Genomic DNA, 17,444 nt, shown 5'->3' on the forward strand with positions numbered 1-17,444 from the left:
GTTTCTGTTTTTGTTTTTGTTTGTTATTTTTAAGTGTGTGCCCTGGGACTGATTTGTAAAAATTACCATTACTGCACCTGAGCCAGCACAGGCCCCAGAATGATCTGTCCATGGGCTTCAGTGCTCTCTGAGCTTTGTCAGCCTTGGGACGACAGTGTCTATACTGAAACATCTCTTGGGAGCCTTTTGTCAATTATTAATTTCTTAGGCAACTTTCTGATTGTTAAGGTTCACTAGATATGTCTGTGTTTTGTGCAGTGGTATTGTAAAGTACTCATCTCTGAACTTTGTAATACTTAGTGCTTTTATTATTTAATATGTATTTAAGTCTTCCCTAGGTGAGTGAATTTAATAGAGGAGTTTATGTACTTGCCAAAAATTCTCTAATGTCATCACACTGAGAGTATAATCTCCTTCCTTTCTGTTTCTGTAAAAGTGTACACTGTACTGTTCACAACAGAAGTATCCGCTTCTGTAAGGTTCAAATCCCTATAGATTGGAAGTGTGCTACCAACATCTGCTTCCCATAATCAAATCAGCATGCTTCTGAGAGTTAGAGATGGTTGAAATTACTTGTGGATTATAATGAGATTTCACTTTGTTGATAAAATTGTATTAAAATTGCACACTGTTAAATTTAAGAATTTGTCATTACAAATAGATAAAATTAGAAATTTAATGTCTACAAATGTTGTAAAGTCAGATATCCAGTCATAACTAATACACAGTGGCTCTTTGACTTTATATTGAGGGTGGATGGACATTTTCATACTTAGACAGGTAAATATTTTAATGATTGTATTCCTAATAGGGCAAAAAAGACGTGGCTCAAATTTTCAACAATATTCTCAGAAGACAAATTGGTACAAGAACTCCTACTGTTGAATACATCTGCACCCAACAGAATATTTTGTTCATGTTATTGAAAGGGTATGTACAATGTGATAAAGTTTATATTCTTAGCTGAAAAGAAAAAGAAAAGTTTGTTTGGGTGGGACAAGATAACCAGGTCGGTAAATGGGAAGATATTCTCTGTAGTTTTAGCTCACTTTTACGTAGATCTTGAATATACTGCCCATTAAAGTCTTGGCCTGTAAGCTAGACTAACACAAAAATACCCTGTGAATGCAAGCTTAAAATTGGGTGAGTTATGAGCCCTTAAGTTCACAAATCAAATACAACTGAAGGAAAGAAATAGAGCCAGTGTGGCCATACTTGTATTCTGTGAGATAGAAACCATTGAAGTCCATTGAAATCCCAGCCAAGTTGAGTCCAGAGATGCCTCCTCTGCACCTCAGCTCACCTCACACCTCACACAGCAGTGAAAGCCTTCTTGGGGTGCTGGGGGGTGGGGGCATGCATGCTGCTCACCCTCACTCAGGAGCACATGTGCTGCTAGGTCACTACACATCTTTCTGGAGTTATTCCTAGGCTAAGTAGGCATTTGATTTGGGTAGTTGTCCATTTCAGAAACAAAATCAAAACTTAGATCTAAACTAACAAAAGTGAAAAGACCCTCTTCGTTCTGAGCACTGAGCCTACCTGGCTGGCAGGGTAGGTAGTTGGTCAATTCCACACTACTATTGTCTGGTACCCCTTGAGCTCATTCCAGCATCGGCAGTGTTTGCTAAACCAGTGGGCAAGCATGTTTGCCCACTGCAGTGACTGACTGCTGCTGTGAACGACCTTGCTCCCTACACATTACCTCACTTGGTTTGTATCTATGGTTTAACACTTCCCCCAAGTTCAGACTTGTTTAGACAAAGCATGAGTCAGTGACATGTCACATGCCAGCTCCTCCTACTTCCTCCTCTCTGTTCCTACCCATCTGTGTTGCTTCTTCACCCGTTACTGTTGTATCGGTCCAGTGTCCCTGTGGAAAATATGCTATATGAATAGTCTGAAATCTGACTGTTCTTAGAACAGTGTGATACTGACCAGAATTTCCTTTGTTATAGAAACCAAAGGTTTATTGAAATCTAAACGTTAACACTTCCTATTACTTCATGGTAGCTTTGATGTAAATAATTTTTAAACAATGTATAGAATTAAAAACAACAACAACAAAAACCTTTGTATTCTCATTGTGTAACCCCTGCTGGTCTTGAACTTAAAAGATCTACCTACCCCTAATTTTTGAACAAAGTATTAAAAGCATGTGCTGTCACTGGAAGCTGAAATAAGATTTTTGAGAGAGAAAGCATAAAACTCTCTGGGCTGGTGAGCAGAGTCCTTGGCCGAGGAGGTAAGAAGGAAAGGCCTAGAATGAAGCTTGGCTTGGGACCTGAGACAGCAAGCCTGCCCTACCCACAACCCCACCTCAGCCATTAGCCTTGCATCTTTCCTGCTTTCTGAGGCTCCTCCTCTCTCCCTGCACACAGCTCGGCGAGGCTGCTCCCCGCGCTCCCCGTGTTCCTCATGCATCTGCCGTGTATGCACTGCACAGGCTTTTCACAGCTACAGTCTGGTGAAAGCCAGCGCCGTGCTTTAGTGCATTGGTGTTCTAGCCCACTAACTTGAATAAGGAGCGAATATATTGTTTGAGCATCATCGTTAACTCAAAATCTATATTGGATGTTATATTAGTTACTTTTCCTGCAATAGTCCTGACAAAAGCAGTCCAAGGAAGGAAGGGTTAACTTTGTACTCAGTTGGAGGGTGGGTGAGGGGGTCAGGGTGGACGGGCTGGTCAGGAGTGCTGGTAGTCAGTTCTCCGCTCACTTTTCCTTTCTGTTTTGTCCATGACAGTAGTTGTAGCCCGTGGGGTGATGGTATCATTGTTGAGGCGACCTTGCCTTCTCACCTTAACGAGCATGCTGAGGCTACCTAGGCTAGATTGTTCCTCACAGGTGTGCTGGGGAGCTTGCCTCTTAGATGATCCTCATCCTGTCAGGTTGACCGCCAGTATATAAACCAACACAAAGCTGGTTTAGCCCATTGTAAACTTTACTTTTCTATATTTAAGTTGTCCCACCTCAGGCCATTGTGTGCTCCTTTGTTCTTTTGGCAGAGCCCAATTGGTCTGTGATGGCTTCTTTGCTTTCTGACACCTTACTCAGTTCATACGATTCCTGCCTGACCTGGAAGGTGGCACTCTATAAAAAGCACTGTGAGCCACCTTTTAAGATATCTGTACTTGAGCTGATTAAATAGTTTAGATTACTTACGTTCAATGTGGTTGACTTATTAGGCTCTAAGTACTTTGATGGAAGCTTTTAGGGGTGGTACTGCTGATTCTAGTGTGTATACAGGAAGTACTGGCATGGACTGGATTTAGAAACAGTATTTTACTAGCTTTTTAAAATCTAATGTGATCCCCAGTCTAGTGTTAACAGGTTGAACAGCATAACTGTTTGCCTTGTATTCACTGGCTTATGGTTTAATTATTTAGACAAGCTTGAAAAACCTGCCACACTTGTAACCTAAACTTCATTACCCTTGTCTTGCAAGTGTCCTGTTTATAAGAGATAAGCAAAGATTCATGCTATGATCAGCTATCTGGTGAACAGACCTTTTAATCACATGAGAGCCAGTGTACATGCTGAGTACTGTGCCCTAACTGAGGCAGACGTGTACAACTAAAGGACAGGGGGTAGTGCTGCCAGGCAGAAAATCAAGACTTCAGGATTTCAGCAGCTAAGTGGGTTTGTAAAAAGGAAGCATTTTAAGGTTAGACTTGCAGAGAGCTTAGAATTTACATAGACAGAAAAAAGAAAGCATCCTGATGGGATATCACTGGTGAAAACGGTCCAGGAGCCAAAATGACTACCATGAGATAGGCAGCAGTAAGCTGCAGAACTGAACCCTATTATGACAGGCTAGGTGATGGCTTGTACCAGAGCAGCAAACCCAGGAGGACAGTGTGCCCAGAAGTTTGTTTGGCAGTAGTTTTGAACTCTAAGCTAGAAACACTGGTGGTAAACTTTGTTGGCTTAAGGTTAGGATGCATTTGCAGTTCTTACAGTGTGAGTGCAGGCGGCAGTGGAGATAGAGGAAAGGAAGTAGAGCTGAGAGAGAGACTTGAAGAGTAAAAGGCCCAGTGATTTCTAAAGTAGGAAGTGCTGAAAGCTGAAGATTTGCAGGGAAGCTAGTATGGTAGCTACTAACCATGTGTAATAATTTAACTTTAAATCATGGCTGTTCCATCCCTCATTTGCATAGCCACACCTGTGGCTTAGTAGCCACCATAATGGGCAGCATGGATGCAAAACATTTCCCCATGATGGCACGTCTGTGATGATAGGCGTCAGAGACAGAGCACTGGTGCCAAAATGTAGAGCCGAGGGGGTGGGAAGTTAGGTCTTGGTTTTAAGTGGCAGGGTTGAGGTTTCATCTTAGATATGCTCAACTTACATAGACCTTTCCTGAGGTTTTTCAGGTACTTTGGAAAATACCCAGCCACATTTCAGAAAGAGTGAACTGGGGAAAGGAAATTCAGTCACAGTGGGGGTTGTGAGATTGTGGGCTGTCCTTAGCAGGTAAAGACAACAGAAAGAAGGGGGGGAACACGGGGAAATAAAAAGGAGAACTGGGGGGACTTTTTTCTTCCCTATTTTTAAAGAGAGGGATAGTGCTGGGTTGTAGCTCAGTGATAGAATACTTGCCAAGTATTCACAATGCCTTGAATTTGATCAACCCTACCAAAACAAAAAGGCATAGATAGACAAGAAGAGAACCATCAGAGAACATTACACAGACAGATCTTGGTCAGTCCTGTTTTAGCCAAGAGGAAGTCTCTGCTGGCCAAATAATTATTTCACTAGAGTATTGGGAAATGTTTGACTACCAAAAAACACAACATATGTGAGCTTGTCGGTGGGAAAGAGGCAGAGCCAACATTGGTATCTTGGAACACGAGAGCAGCCTGTCTGAGCAGGTAGCAGTCTATGAAAAGGAAAGTCTATGAGAAGGGGAGATGCCTGCCCAGCTGAGAGATCTTCATGATGACAAAGGAAGAAATGCTGAGAGGAACTGAGAATAAAGGAAAAGGCAGCATTTGCAGAGTTAGTGAGGAGGTGCCAGGATCTTGGGATCCCCCGGTTCTCCATGGTAGAGATGCTTTGTAAAACCTTCAGAGTGAGGCTTGCAATTGTGTGAGGTTTACATGTCTCTGAGAATCTGGAAGTACTGTTTTGAGTGTCGAAACAGTGATGTATAATTGCTGTATATTTGATGGATGGACATGTTGTGTTTATACTGTCAATTTCTGAATTTGGAAAAATACTCTATTACTGTTCTTTTCAGGTTGTAGTTCTATTGGTTGTTGTGAGCACGGTAGGTAAGCTAAGGTCCTAGATATCATATCTCTTCTTTCTAGACTTTTCCCACCAGAACTAGTCTCATGGTCTCTGCCATAGTTTTCTTTTTCTTTTATTGGGGGGCAGTTCAAGACAGGGTTTCTCTGTGTAACCCTGGCTGTCCTGGAACTCACTTCGTAGACCAGGCTAGCCTCGAACTCAGAAATCCGCCTGCCTCTGCCTCCTGAGTGCTGGGATTAAAGGCGTGTGCCACCACTGCCCAGCAGAATTTTCTTGATTGAACGCAGCTGTCTACCTCTGCATGCAGCTGTAAGCTCCAGATCAAATGACCCTGCTGTAACGTGGCTGTAGTCACTTAGGAGTATCTGAAACTTCCATTGAGAAAGTTTGAAATGTTCACTTTTGCTGTCTTGAAAGAGAAATCATGTATGGCTTTTGTTTGTTTTGTTTTGTTTTGTTTTACAGGTATGAATCTCCAGAAATAGCTCTTAATTGTGGGATAATGTTAAGAGAATGCATCAGACATGAACCACTTGCAAAAATCATTTTGTGGTCAGAACAGTTTTATGACTTCTTCAGATATGTTGAAATGTCAACATTTGACATAGCTTCAGATGCATTTGCTACATTCAAGGTAACATTTAAAAACTGAAATTCTAAGCACACTTGCAAGTCAGATTGTTTCCCCATCTTTGTCTCCTCTACTCACACTGCCCTCTAGTGGAAATAGAGATGTGCTTTATACACATTTGTATGCCTCAGGTATTTGTAGTAAAACCACAAAAAAAATTGTAATGTAAAAAAATTAAATTCTCAAATCTTATCAGAAAAGCAAAAGTCCTGTAAGGTCAAAATTGCACTTTCCTGTTCAATTATTCACTAAGTGTGGCATAGATAATATACAGATTGTCCAACAAGCAGGCTTTCTCTTGTGATGAGGCACTCTGTAGTGCCTCCTTTGGCTGGCACTGGATGGGGTAATAGAATTGGCCTCTGCTCAGAGGCCATGGATTTTGGAATATATGTGTTATCAAATACAAGAACCACATTCAGGGTGGACAGCTATAAGTTGTTGAATTCTTGTTTAGTACATGTAGCTCACTCATACTCAGAAGCCATGAACACTAACACAGAATTGTCACTTTCCTTGTAAGAGCTCAGCTTCTTAATAAAGAGCCCCTGAGACAAGGGTGGCTCTGGGTAAAGTTCGTATGTAAGGGTAATGAATACGGTAGGACAGGAGGAAGGCCTGGGGACTGACAGTAAGGTTTCACCCTGACTAAGGCATTAATAGTACCAAGGATTTATTTTCCAAAATTAGTACAGCTTCTGCAGAAGCTTTAAGTAATTTCTCAGATAATGTGTGTACATGTCATGTATGAAGGAAGCAAACTGTAGTTAAGTGTCACCATGATGTCTCAAGCTCACCGCATTTGTGGGGTAAGACTCACGATTAGGATGCATCGATGGAAGGGAGTGCCCCATTCAGGAGCAGCAGCCCAGCATGAAGAGAGGTGTGGTATTGCCTTGTGTGAAAGAGGGCCCTTTGGCTGCACTTACTCAGATTGCCTGCAAGTATGATTCAGCCACAAAATTGAAGTGGCATCACCGTGAACAGATTCTGACATGCTAGTCTCCATCCATCCAGTTTCCGAGTGCCTGACTTGTTTCAAGCACTATTCTAGGGTCTGGGGATTCAGCAGTGGCCTGTACATAGAAGCCCTGTCCTTGTGGTACCTACTCAGGGGACATCAGCCTTTAACAAGCATGGTAGCAGGCTACAAGGTGGACATGCTCTTTGACAAGGAGGCTTAGATGCTTTCTCTGTTGGTAACTCCCTTGGAAGTAATTGTGTTCCTCTTTTGCATTGCAACCATTGATGCTTGAACTTTCCTTTCTGCCTGTGAAGGGGGTTGTAGCACCTGTCACATGCAGAGAGACCTTGTATGTGACATCCGCTGAGCAGCAGATGGTTACTGAAGGGTTCAGTAAAATGACTACTGCATCTCCAGAGAGGCCGAAACTTAATTCCAGCTTTTTTATTTCTCTTGTTTAACTCTCACAGTTAAGAGACTTGGGGGAACTGAGCAAAGTTTCTTGAACACCCTCTTTAATGAGGAAACACAGCACAAGCCCTGTGCAGCAGTGAACAGTGTGAATTCTTGGGGTGGGGTTAGAAGCTTTCTTAGACAGCATACCATGCAGAACATTGAGTATGATGCTTCCCCGAACACATCATCTAATTTTCCTCATCCATTCATTGATGTATTTATTAACACTAAGCCCTTGCTATGTACTAGGAAGAGTTTAGGTGCCAGAAATTCAAAAGTTGTAAATACCAGTGTGGTGTGGTCCTTGTGTTTATGGAACTGACAGTCTAATGAAGGAGAGAACTTACTAAATAATCCCACAAGCACATGTAGAATTACAACCATGACACATCAGGAAAAGTTTTCTGAGGAAGTGATGTTAAGTCAGAGTCTAAGGTCAGGAGTAGATGACTGGACAGACAAAAAGCTTCTGTGAGGGACATTTTTGGGAGGTGAGAGGCAGATCAACTCCCTGCATACCCAGATCTCAGTAATCTCCACAAAGGAGCTCAAGCTGGATTGGTGTCCATGTGTGTGACCTTGGGCCAGGGCCACCTGTAATGAGGCATAAACAGTTCTGACCAAGTGACACCAAGGTCATTTCATGGTCACTTTATGGTCCTGAGAAAAATTATGAAATATTAAGTAGCAACTGTGTGCTAATAGTTAACAACAGTTTATTAGGCAGTTTGGTGGATATTTTAGAATTCTCTTTCCTAAGAAAGCATTAATGGAGAGCAACTCTAAAAATACATGTTTTCTTCTTCTAGGATTTACTTACAAGACATAAATTGCTCAGTGCAGAATTTTTGGAACAACATTATGATAGAGTAAGTATGTGAAATATTTTAAATGATGTTTGTAATTTTTAACAAAAATTAACTTAAATGGAGATTTAAGTTAGATTTTACATCAGGATATTTGACTCTTTAGTATTTGTAAATAGTGCTATGATCACTTTACTGAAACAACATTGAGGACTACTAAGTCTGAAGCAAAATTTGACCTTGATTCATACATTGCCCTTTGCATCTTTTTTTTATTTATTTTAGAAGGGGGAAGTGGTCAGTTTTGCTCCTGAATGATAATCTAGTTAAGATGCAAAGAGAATTTAGTCTGACTTTTATACTTTTTCTTCCTTTTTCATCAGTTGCTGCACACAAGTAGAGAGAAAGAGGCAGCAGCTGATAGGATTTGAGCAGCGCTGGCCTAGTGGGCAGGACCCCAGCACTGCCCCTGCTTCGCTGCTTACTCCTTTGTGGCCATGGCCAAGGCACTCACTGCTTGGGGGCTTAGAAACCCTCCTTATTTGTAAAGTGAGGACATTGGACTAGCCATCGGTAAGGTTGCTTCCAGCTCTGTGTCAGTGTCAGTCAAACCCAGCAATGATGACCTCCAGAGAGCTGTCAGTGATCCCGGGTGCTTGATGACTTACTGCCCGTCAGCCACACAGCCACCCCAGGGCTACAGTGCCTGTGTTCACTCGTATACCTCTCCCTTCCTCTGGAGGGCTTCTCACAGTGCCACAGTAGGCCCCTATACACTACACTGTCCAGGCTCTGATAGGCACGTGTAGAGAACTTAGAATAATAACTTTCCACTTAAACTTCCCGTCCATGCTACAAGACTTGGCTTAATTTTTAATCCTTCCACTAGTAGTTTAAATCTTTGAAGTTTTAAATATTGTTGTATTTCATCATTTGCTTTCCTATCCCACTCCATTATAAGGTTCTGGAGGCAGAACCTGTGTTTCCTCCTCTCCTCGTATGTCCTTCTTGTTCCCCCTCTCCCAGCAGCAGCACAGCATGTGGCTAAGAAAGCAGCCTCATCAGTGGCTTAAACATTGACAGCACTTTATTTCCGCCATGAGTGTTTGGATGTGGGTGTTTCCTGTGTGTGTGTCTGGTTTGAGGTGGCAGCTTTTGTTTCTTTGGAGCAACGTAGGCTTTTTAACAGGGTGGTTCTCAACCTTTTGATATGACCCTTTTAAAAGGTCATACTAGATAGCCTGCATATGAGATATTTACATATGGTTTATAACAGTAGCAAAATTAGTTATAAAAAAGCAAGGAAATAATTTTATGGTTGGAGGTCATGACAACCTGAGGAACTGTAAAGGGTTGAAGCACTGGATAGTGGTAGTGCGTGCCTTTAATCCCAACATTCAAGAGGCAGAGGCAGGCTCTGAGTTGGAGGCCAGCCTGGTCTACAGAGCAAGTTCAGCCAAGACACACAGAAAAACCCTATCTCAAAAAAAAAAAAAAAAAAAAAGAGGGGGAGGGGGTAGGGAGAGAAAGGATTGCAGCATTAGGAAAGTTGAGAACCACTGCTCTAACATCAGAAGCCTGAGTCTGACTTCAAGTCCTAAGAGCAAAGGCTTTCTTTACTCTGGGACTTCTGCAGCCTCAGAGTAGCGTATGCCCACTGATAAGAGAGTGTGGCCTCTGATGCTAAAGCTCATAGAGACCGTGCTAACCATAGTAAGAGTTAGTCATTGTTAACCTACTTTATTTCCACAAGGCCTCAACTCTGTGACATCAGCTAACAAGATTTTAGAAAGACATTTTTACAGAAATGTTTGGAGTACAGTCAGATCTGAGGGAGAAGGAATATCAAGTCCTATCATAAAATATTTGCACTTAAAACTCCAACCACTTTGATTCTTTGTTTTGTTTGTTTGTTTTACCAACTAAAGCATAGGGGGAAACAATCAGTTAAAAGATGTGTGCTGGTGCTCAGAATTTTCTGTTAACATCCTTAACGGGGAGTTGGATTGCCTGCCGTGGGTTGACTTTAATTGTTCCTACTCTGGTGACATGTTCTTATTATCCCCACTTTGAAGCCATGGTAGGCCCTATCAGCTCTGATTTGCAGCTTTGCACTCCCCAGGTCTCTCAAACTATAACTTCCTTGTGCTTCTTCCAGGAATATCTTTTCCCTGCCCCATATTCTAAGTAATATTGCTCCCTTCCTTCACCTTTGATGCAAGTTCTCACCTTTCAAAACCTCCATCTACTTAACACACTAGGTTTCTCCCCCTCTCAGATTTATTTTCTCTCCTTGGTTGATACCTTGAAAGAACAGGTTCATTTTTCTCTTTGTGGTTTAGACAAATTGAGTTCCTGTTTATGAAATAATAGGAATTTTTAACACCAAGAAATGAATATGGAAAGTGTGAGGTGGTGTTAAGGCAGTGGTCCTCACTTATCGGATATTTACATTATGATTCATTACAGTAGCGCAGTTACATAATGTTACGTTGGGGTCAGCACATGTCTTAAAGGGCTGCAGCATTAGGAAGGTTGAGAACCACTGTGTTGGTGTTTTATGCACATGGAGTTAGGGTGTAGAGGGAGACTTGTCAGAGTCATCTCTGTAACTGACTGGAACCTGGAGGAGACCCGTCCCAGGAGCTCCCTGAATAGAAGTGGCATCACCAGAGGGGCCCAAGAGAAAGGAAGGTTTGACATCACATTATTGTCAGCAGGAGAGCACAGGCCTTTGTTGATTTCAGAGTCTGTCCTAAACTTTACAGTGTTATCTAGGTGTCTTTTCCCTATCCTGATGTATGTTTTCTGCTCTCCTAGTTTTTCAGTGAATATGAAAAGCTACTTCATTCAGAAAATTATGTGACAAAGAGACAGTCACTGAAGGTATGGCACATTCTCTTTTTCATGTCATTCATTTCTCTTCATTTTGTATTTGTGACTTGAACTTGGAGAATTGGGTGTTGGTTGTAGACCTTTAGGAAAAAGTACATTTGTGATTTGGGCGTGGTTGGGTTGTTTTGTTTTCAGGGTTCAGGGTATGGTGGTGGTCTGTATGCCCACATATAAGGTAGAGACACCAAAGGGGAATATGCCACTCAAGGCTACAGAGCTGAACCCAGGCAGGCTGGCACCAGGGCATGCTCTCAACTATCCACAAGGATAATGCCTGCTCCCAGCAGTGTATGTAGCTGCTACACAGCCTCAGCTAGAGCCTGGTGCAAGAGCAACCTGGAGGAAAAGTCCCAGCTAAGCAGTAACTGAGTAAACACTGAGTTTACGTGGAAGCGCTGAGGCCGGTGAAAGTGCCTTCAGCTCCCTGCTTGGTTTCTTACCATCAGGGCTGTCTTGAGGAACCACTGCCGAAGAGTCAGTGAGGCCGGTGTGAGAAGATGAAGCACTTAGCTTGTGCTTAGGTAAACACCCTTCATCCCGGAAAGCAAGTCCTGCTAAATAGAGTTTAAAACAGGAAAGAGATTACTTAATGTTAATAATCAGAACTTCCTAGTACCCTTTCCTTCTTTTGGGTAGTGGTAGTTTGTTACATTGTCCATTTTTATTTTTGTTGCTGTGTTTTGAAACTAGTCTCTTCTACCATCAAGTGATGACTATCAAATGGGTTGTTTAATTTTTTTTTATTTGCTTTAAGTTTTAATAATTTAAGAGTAATGGTCTATGTCTTCTCAGCTTCTGGGTGAGCTGCTGTTGGACAGACACAACTTCACAATTATGACAAAGTACATCAGCAAGCCTGAGAACCTCAAGCTAATGATGAACCTCCTCCGAGACAAGAGCCGCAACATCCAGTTCGAGGCCTTCCACGTGTTCAAGGTGAGCCGCCCGCCCGGGCACCGGTGCCAGCTTCTGAAACTGGTCACTGCAGTTACTAAACTAGTGCCTGTTTTGGTAACCAAAGTGATAACTCAGTTCAGTCAGAATGTTTAACAGAAGCGGGACCTGGATGGAAATGGGCTGTGCCCTTGTACAAGAGAATGGGATGGGAAAGTATAGTCAGAGAGGGTGTTACTCTCTTCAGCTTGCACAGAAGATAGTTGGAGACAAACACGACCCCTGCTGCCCTTCTCCCCCACCCTCCCCTTCACTCTTTCTGCAGATTCAGTGAGGGCTGGTGCAAAGCCAGAGGTAGTTTTAATGCTTTCCTGGGGGGGCGGGGGGGATCCTCTTAAATTTCAGTCTGACCTCTTATGCCCAGAAATAATTTGATTCTAAAAGTCAAAGTCGATATTTAGTCCTAAGTGCTGTGTTTCAGGGTTGGCAGAATGACTTGGCAATCTTTGTGCTAAACATGTAGTCATTATTATTACCCTCACTATCATATAAAAGTAAGTTCTTCTAAAGAAAAACCCCTGGTCCCTGCCTGCCCAGGAGCTTGCTGGATGGACACTGATGTCTTTGTGACTGGCGTGGTGTTCTCTTCTACAGGTGTTTGTGGCCAACCCCAACAAGACGCAGCCCATCCTAGACATCCTCCTCAAGAACCAGACCAAGCTCATCGAGTTCCTCAGCAAGTTTCAGAACGACAGGACCGAGGACGAGCAGTTCAACGACGAGAAGACCTACTTAGTCAAGCAGATCAGGGATTTGAAGAGAGCCGCCCAGCAGGAAGCCTAGTGTCTACTCAGCCCCGGTCCCATCCAAGCTCAGCACTGGCTGTCAGCTCCTCAGCATCAGGCACTCTCATCGGTTCATGGGGAGCACTACTGCTAATCTGCTGTTAAGTGAACGGTTTTTCATTTTACCTTTTTGTTTTTCAGTCCAGGTTGGAGAACGTAGCTGCTGCTGCTTGCACATTAGAGCGCACGTGGTCTTTCTTTCCCTTGATCTCTGTGTCATTTCAGAACTCACAGACTCCATTTGCTACAGGAGTTCTGAACATGGCTGGGTTCATGAAAGCAAATGAGAGTGAGAGTGGTCTAGGGAAAAGACGGTGATACATCGCTGACACCTGCCCGTCCATCGGCACTGCTCTCTGCAGGTCTGTGCAGTATGGCACGGGCATACCCACCATCTCTGCCGAAGGAAGATGGCGCATACAGGGATTGTTGGAGAACTGTATCCAGTGTGAGCTTTGGGGAGGATAAAGTTGGTGTGCAAATAAATTGATACTGAAGCTTAGCAACTTGTCAAGTGTGGAGCTTCATAAGGTCATAAGAAAGTGTATATATGCTTTTTCACAGCTTTCTAGAACTTTGTGACATTTGATTTTCTTGAAACTTGTAAACCTGGATAGGTTGAAGGGTGTTTTAATTTTACTTTTGAAGGTGTTTTAAAACAGTAGAGCTAGCAGCAACACCTTATGTTTCATTTCAACACTGCTTACAGGTTTCTTTTGTATATAATTCTTAGAATGCTCATTTCTTTTAAATCGTTTAATTTGTACAGCAGAGGAATGTTATTGTAGTAGTATGTAACTATTACCTGAGTTTTGCAACAAACAAAAAACAAAAAAAAGAATGCTCATATGTAATTGAAATACTTGAGATTACATGAAAATGCTGATTTTAACATTTAAGGATCACAGCATTAAAAGAAAAAGAACCAATCCCTTGTATTCAGTTACCCAATGGGGCGCCGTTGGCAGGCAGAACTACATACCTGGAACTCTGTCTGCTACATATTCTTGCAGAATATTGGCCTTATTCATTTAAAATGAGTCCTAAGGTTGCCATATCTATGAATGATACAGATTATGCTAAATAATGCTGGTTTTTTTGTTTTGTTTTGTTTTGTTTGTGAGGGACCTCCTATAGAGCACCGTTTCTTTCTTAGAGTAATATCCAGTACAGTAGCCGAGTAACTGAATAATTCTAACTTTGGCTTCTCTAAGGGAAAGAAGAGCCCTGGTCCTGATGTCCTGGGAGAGATGGATGGGTTTAATGTCCTTTTCCTTAATGCTGCAGATGATCAGTATTTATAAAGTAACCGATTTTGCACCACTTTTTGTGACTGTGACCACAGCAGAACAATGTCTCCTAGACTGTATCTACATAAAGTTACTAGAATGGTGTCTGTCTGTCTTAGTGACACACGGATCACAACTAACAACTTAAAATCAGAGTTTGCCCGATCCAATTCAGCATGGCTGTAGCTGACTAAAAAAATTTACATAATTATTCTTTGTTAGCCTCTCTTACTAACTGAATTATTCATTGGCCAGTAAAAGGAGCCTCCTAGCTGACGTTTTAGCAGGTTTTAAGGTTTCCTTCAAGGAATACAAGTCAGAAAAACCACTCCAGAAAATATAGGTCTGTTCTATTTCATCTAAATGGCAGTCTACAGTAAAGGGTTTCCAAGGCTCTCTTTACCCATGTGCGTGCGTGTATAGTTGATGGTCTCTAGTAGAGATAGAGAAAGCATTCAGGCTTCTGGACAAGGACATTCTCAGCTGGGTAGTGTGCAGACTCAGCTGTGCTAAGTGACCCAGTCCTTGCCACCGCGTTGTGAGTCAGGATTTGGTGACAGAGTGGCCATTTCACCAAGTGGAAGGAGTGTCTCTTTGCCAAGCTAGCTCTTAGAACTTGAGACAACAGAACAGTTTCCACTTGGGCTAACACAGAGAGCGGTGCTAGAGTCTTGCTGTGGAAGATGGGATGCAGTGTGTCAGGGAACTGTCACTCACACATTGGAAGCTGAGGGCTGAGAAGGCTTTCTGGATTGTTTTTAAACAGAACAATGTGAAAACATTCAAGATTGAAAAGTTGCATTTAAAGTGTGATCACTTTCTAGGTTCCTATTACCAGAACGATTATCCTGGGTGTGGTTTCTTTGGTGTTATAAAGGGTTAATTTTACTTAAGGCAGTTACTTAATGTGATTTTTTTTTTTTTAACCCTTAAAAAAAGTGGGAGATGTATACAATTGTTAATGACATGAAAGTGTTTCCTTTCTCCTGAGGAAAAGTGAATTTCTTATCAGAATATCTGGCTGGCCCTGTAATTTAAATTAAAATAAAATTTTGGAGAAACTGTCTTGTGATGTCCTTTAGACAGTCATATGTCACTGTGGAGAATTCCATCAAGAGACAAAAGCACGTGATTTGTCAGTGGGTAGGAAATAGTTAACACTTTTTTCCGTACTCAAGGTTTAGTGCGCCTGCAGTTTTACCCTTATCTTGCCCCTGTGTGAGGTGATTATTGTGTCACATAGCCCATTCTTGTCTCCAAGTTCAATATCAGTGGTACCATTTTATGGTACCTCTGCCCACCCCCATGGGAGTGTAGATGTATCTTTTGTTCCTTTATCAACAGTGGAGACTAACTGCTTGACAGGGAGACTTACAGGTCACCGGAGCATGTCCATGGTGAAGGTGAGACCTAGAAAGCCTAGTCCTCTGGCACCAAGGCCCATGTGGCCCCTATTCTGTCTCCAGAGGTGGCTCCTCGTCTATGTACAACCCTGCCAACACTTAACCTTGTCAGTCAATAAGCTCTCCATTTTGGGCCACAGAGCACAGGGCCTGCTCTTGCCAGCGATACTTCAGTAGAGTAAAAGCATCTTACTGTTCATCTGCCAGGCCAGAGTTACCTTCCCCGAAGCTCACATTCCATTCCCTACCCCCATGGTCTCCATGGGATCCTTGCAGTCTTCCAGCTGCATGCTGACCAGGCATCCTGGGCTGCTTATGTCCATCCTAACCTGCAAGGACTCATGGGCTCATGATCATTGAATCCCCAAGGGCTGCAGTGTTCCACAGTCACCCCAGGTCGTAGGGGATCCCACTACCCTTGCATTGCCCTGCCTCAACCTGGTTGCTCTGCCAACCATCGCTGAGCTGCTTCCTCATAATTCAACAACTAGACCTCAGGAGTGATCTGAAAATTTCCTACCATGTGTGATCATCAGTTTTCTTCTACTAAAGCTTACTTCTAGTTATCCCATGTACCTCCCTCCACGAAGCACTTAGGAGGCCAAGACTGTCTTGCTAAGGCCTGGAAGCTCCGGGCCTCCAGGAATCTGTCTCCCTGCACTCAACACTACCCTGAGGGCCAGTGACTGCACAAAGATGGAACTGTTGTGGCACCATCCCCTACAAGGACCTCAGAAACCCATGTCTGATTCCCTGTATTTGTGTCCCTGGAGAGCGCTCTCGCTCTCTCTTTCTCTCTCTCTCCCCCTCCCTCCCTCCCTCCCTTTCTCTCTCTCTCCCTTACACACACACACCAGGTTCCTGGATAAGAGATTACATCCTCTGCAGTTACCTGCAACTCAAGTACCTTGTAGGTGTCTATGGACATAATCTGCATTTGCACACAGGTGACAGGTTTTGTAATTTTAGCTGATCAAAATTAAAACTTCCCAGGCAATAACTTAACCACCTGCAACTCTGTGGTCCCTGGAATGTGTCTCAGTGACACTCTGTTGGGTGGAAATGGGGATAGATACATTTTGCAGTAGGTGGAGTTAGGTGGAGTTTCCTTTCTGTTGAGATGCAGATGTGAACAGTGGCCTCAGTGACTAGCAGGCCATTGGAAACTCCCAGGAGCCACTGGGGTCCTGGCCCTCTTGGAGTTTCTACCAGTGGGTAGAGCTGGATGCCAATCTGTAACTTGGACTCAGGACCATCAGTGTGCCTTGTACACTGCCTATATATGATGGCCACGGGGCCCTTCTCAGGACCCAGCAACTTCTCTGATGATGAATGACAACTGGCTCGTAGGAAAAGAAAAACTGCTTCTCAATCTGTCTGAAGTGTGTTCATCTGCCTTCTGGACTCTGAAGCAGGTCTGAGCCCCAACATCCACCATAATACCCAGCTTTGATCCTCACTGACCCAAGTGTTTCCCAAGACCTGGTCCCAAACATGATATTGCCTCATTGGAAGCTGTGTCCCAAGACTGTCCCAAACAGCCTGCCTAGCACCCCATCCCTGTAGCAACCCAGCCTCTAGGTGGCTGCACTGAGCTGCTTTTATGCTTTAAGCCCACTGGAGGGCAGTGTAGTTCCTTGGTTTAGTGCTGCAGATTTATCTGGGCATTGAAAAGACCTAGGAGTCCAGTTTTTGGGGGGGTTTTGTTTGTTTGATTTATTTATTTATTTATTTATTTTGGTTCTGGTGGGTTTTTTTGGTTTTGTTTTTTTTTTTTTTTGTATTATTTATTTAGGTTCTGGTGTTGGGCAGCCTGGAGATTGTTGGAGGGACTTCACTTTCAAACAAGCTGGAGTAGTTAGGTAGGGATAGAAACAGATGTGGGGAGCAGAGGAAGCCCTGGGTGAATGTGGTGTTGACATGAGTATGCCAGTGGTGTTTCTGCCTTCTGCACCAAGCAGGCAGACATTGTTCTTTGTGGTTCTGAGAGGCAAGCTCTGAAA

The 17,444-nt window shown here is 43.1% G+C and overlaps 1 protein-coding gene across 6 annotated transcripts in view; it reads left to right on the top strand.

The window, feature by feature from the left end:
* Nucleotides 1-15,103, top strand: part of Cab39 (calcium binding protein 39) — a 58,137-nt gene extending 43,034 nt beyond the window's left edge. For 3 of the 6 annotated variants that reach the window (NM_001355046.1, NM_133781.5, NM_001355047.1), the window contains 6 exons: nucleotides 812-930; nucleotides 5,724-5,892; nucleotides 8,119-8,178; nucleotides 10,936-11,001; nucleotides 11,803-11,946; nucleotides 12,559-15,103. In NM_001355046.1, coding sequence (NP_001341975.1) covers nucleotides 812-930; nucleotides 5,724-5,892; nucleotides 8,119-8,178; nucleotides 10,936-11,001; nucleotides 11,803-11,946; nucleotides 12,559-12,747 — 747 coding nt within the window. In that variant the 3' untranslated portion in view covers nucleotides 12,748-15,103. The remainder of the gene's footprint in view (nucleotides 1-811; nucleotides 931-5,723; nucleotides 5,893-8,118; nucleotides 8,179-10,935; nucleotides 11,002-11,802; nucleotides 11,947-12,558) is intronic. The other 3 variants (XM_011247907.3, XM_030243907.1, XM_006529091.3) reach the window with 1 other exon arrangement.
* Nucleotides 15,104-17,444: the final 2,341 nt, after the last annotated feature.

This window comes from Mus musculus, chromosome 1 (genome assembly GCF_000001635.26).
Source record: "Mus musculus strain C57BL/6J chromosome 1, GRCm38.p6 C57BL/6J".
In the NCBI taxonomy this organism is placed as follows: Eukaryota; Metazoa; Chordata; class Mammalia; order Rodentia; family Muridae; genus Mus; species Mus musculus.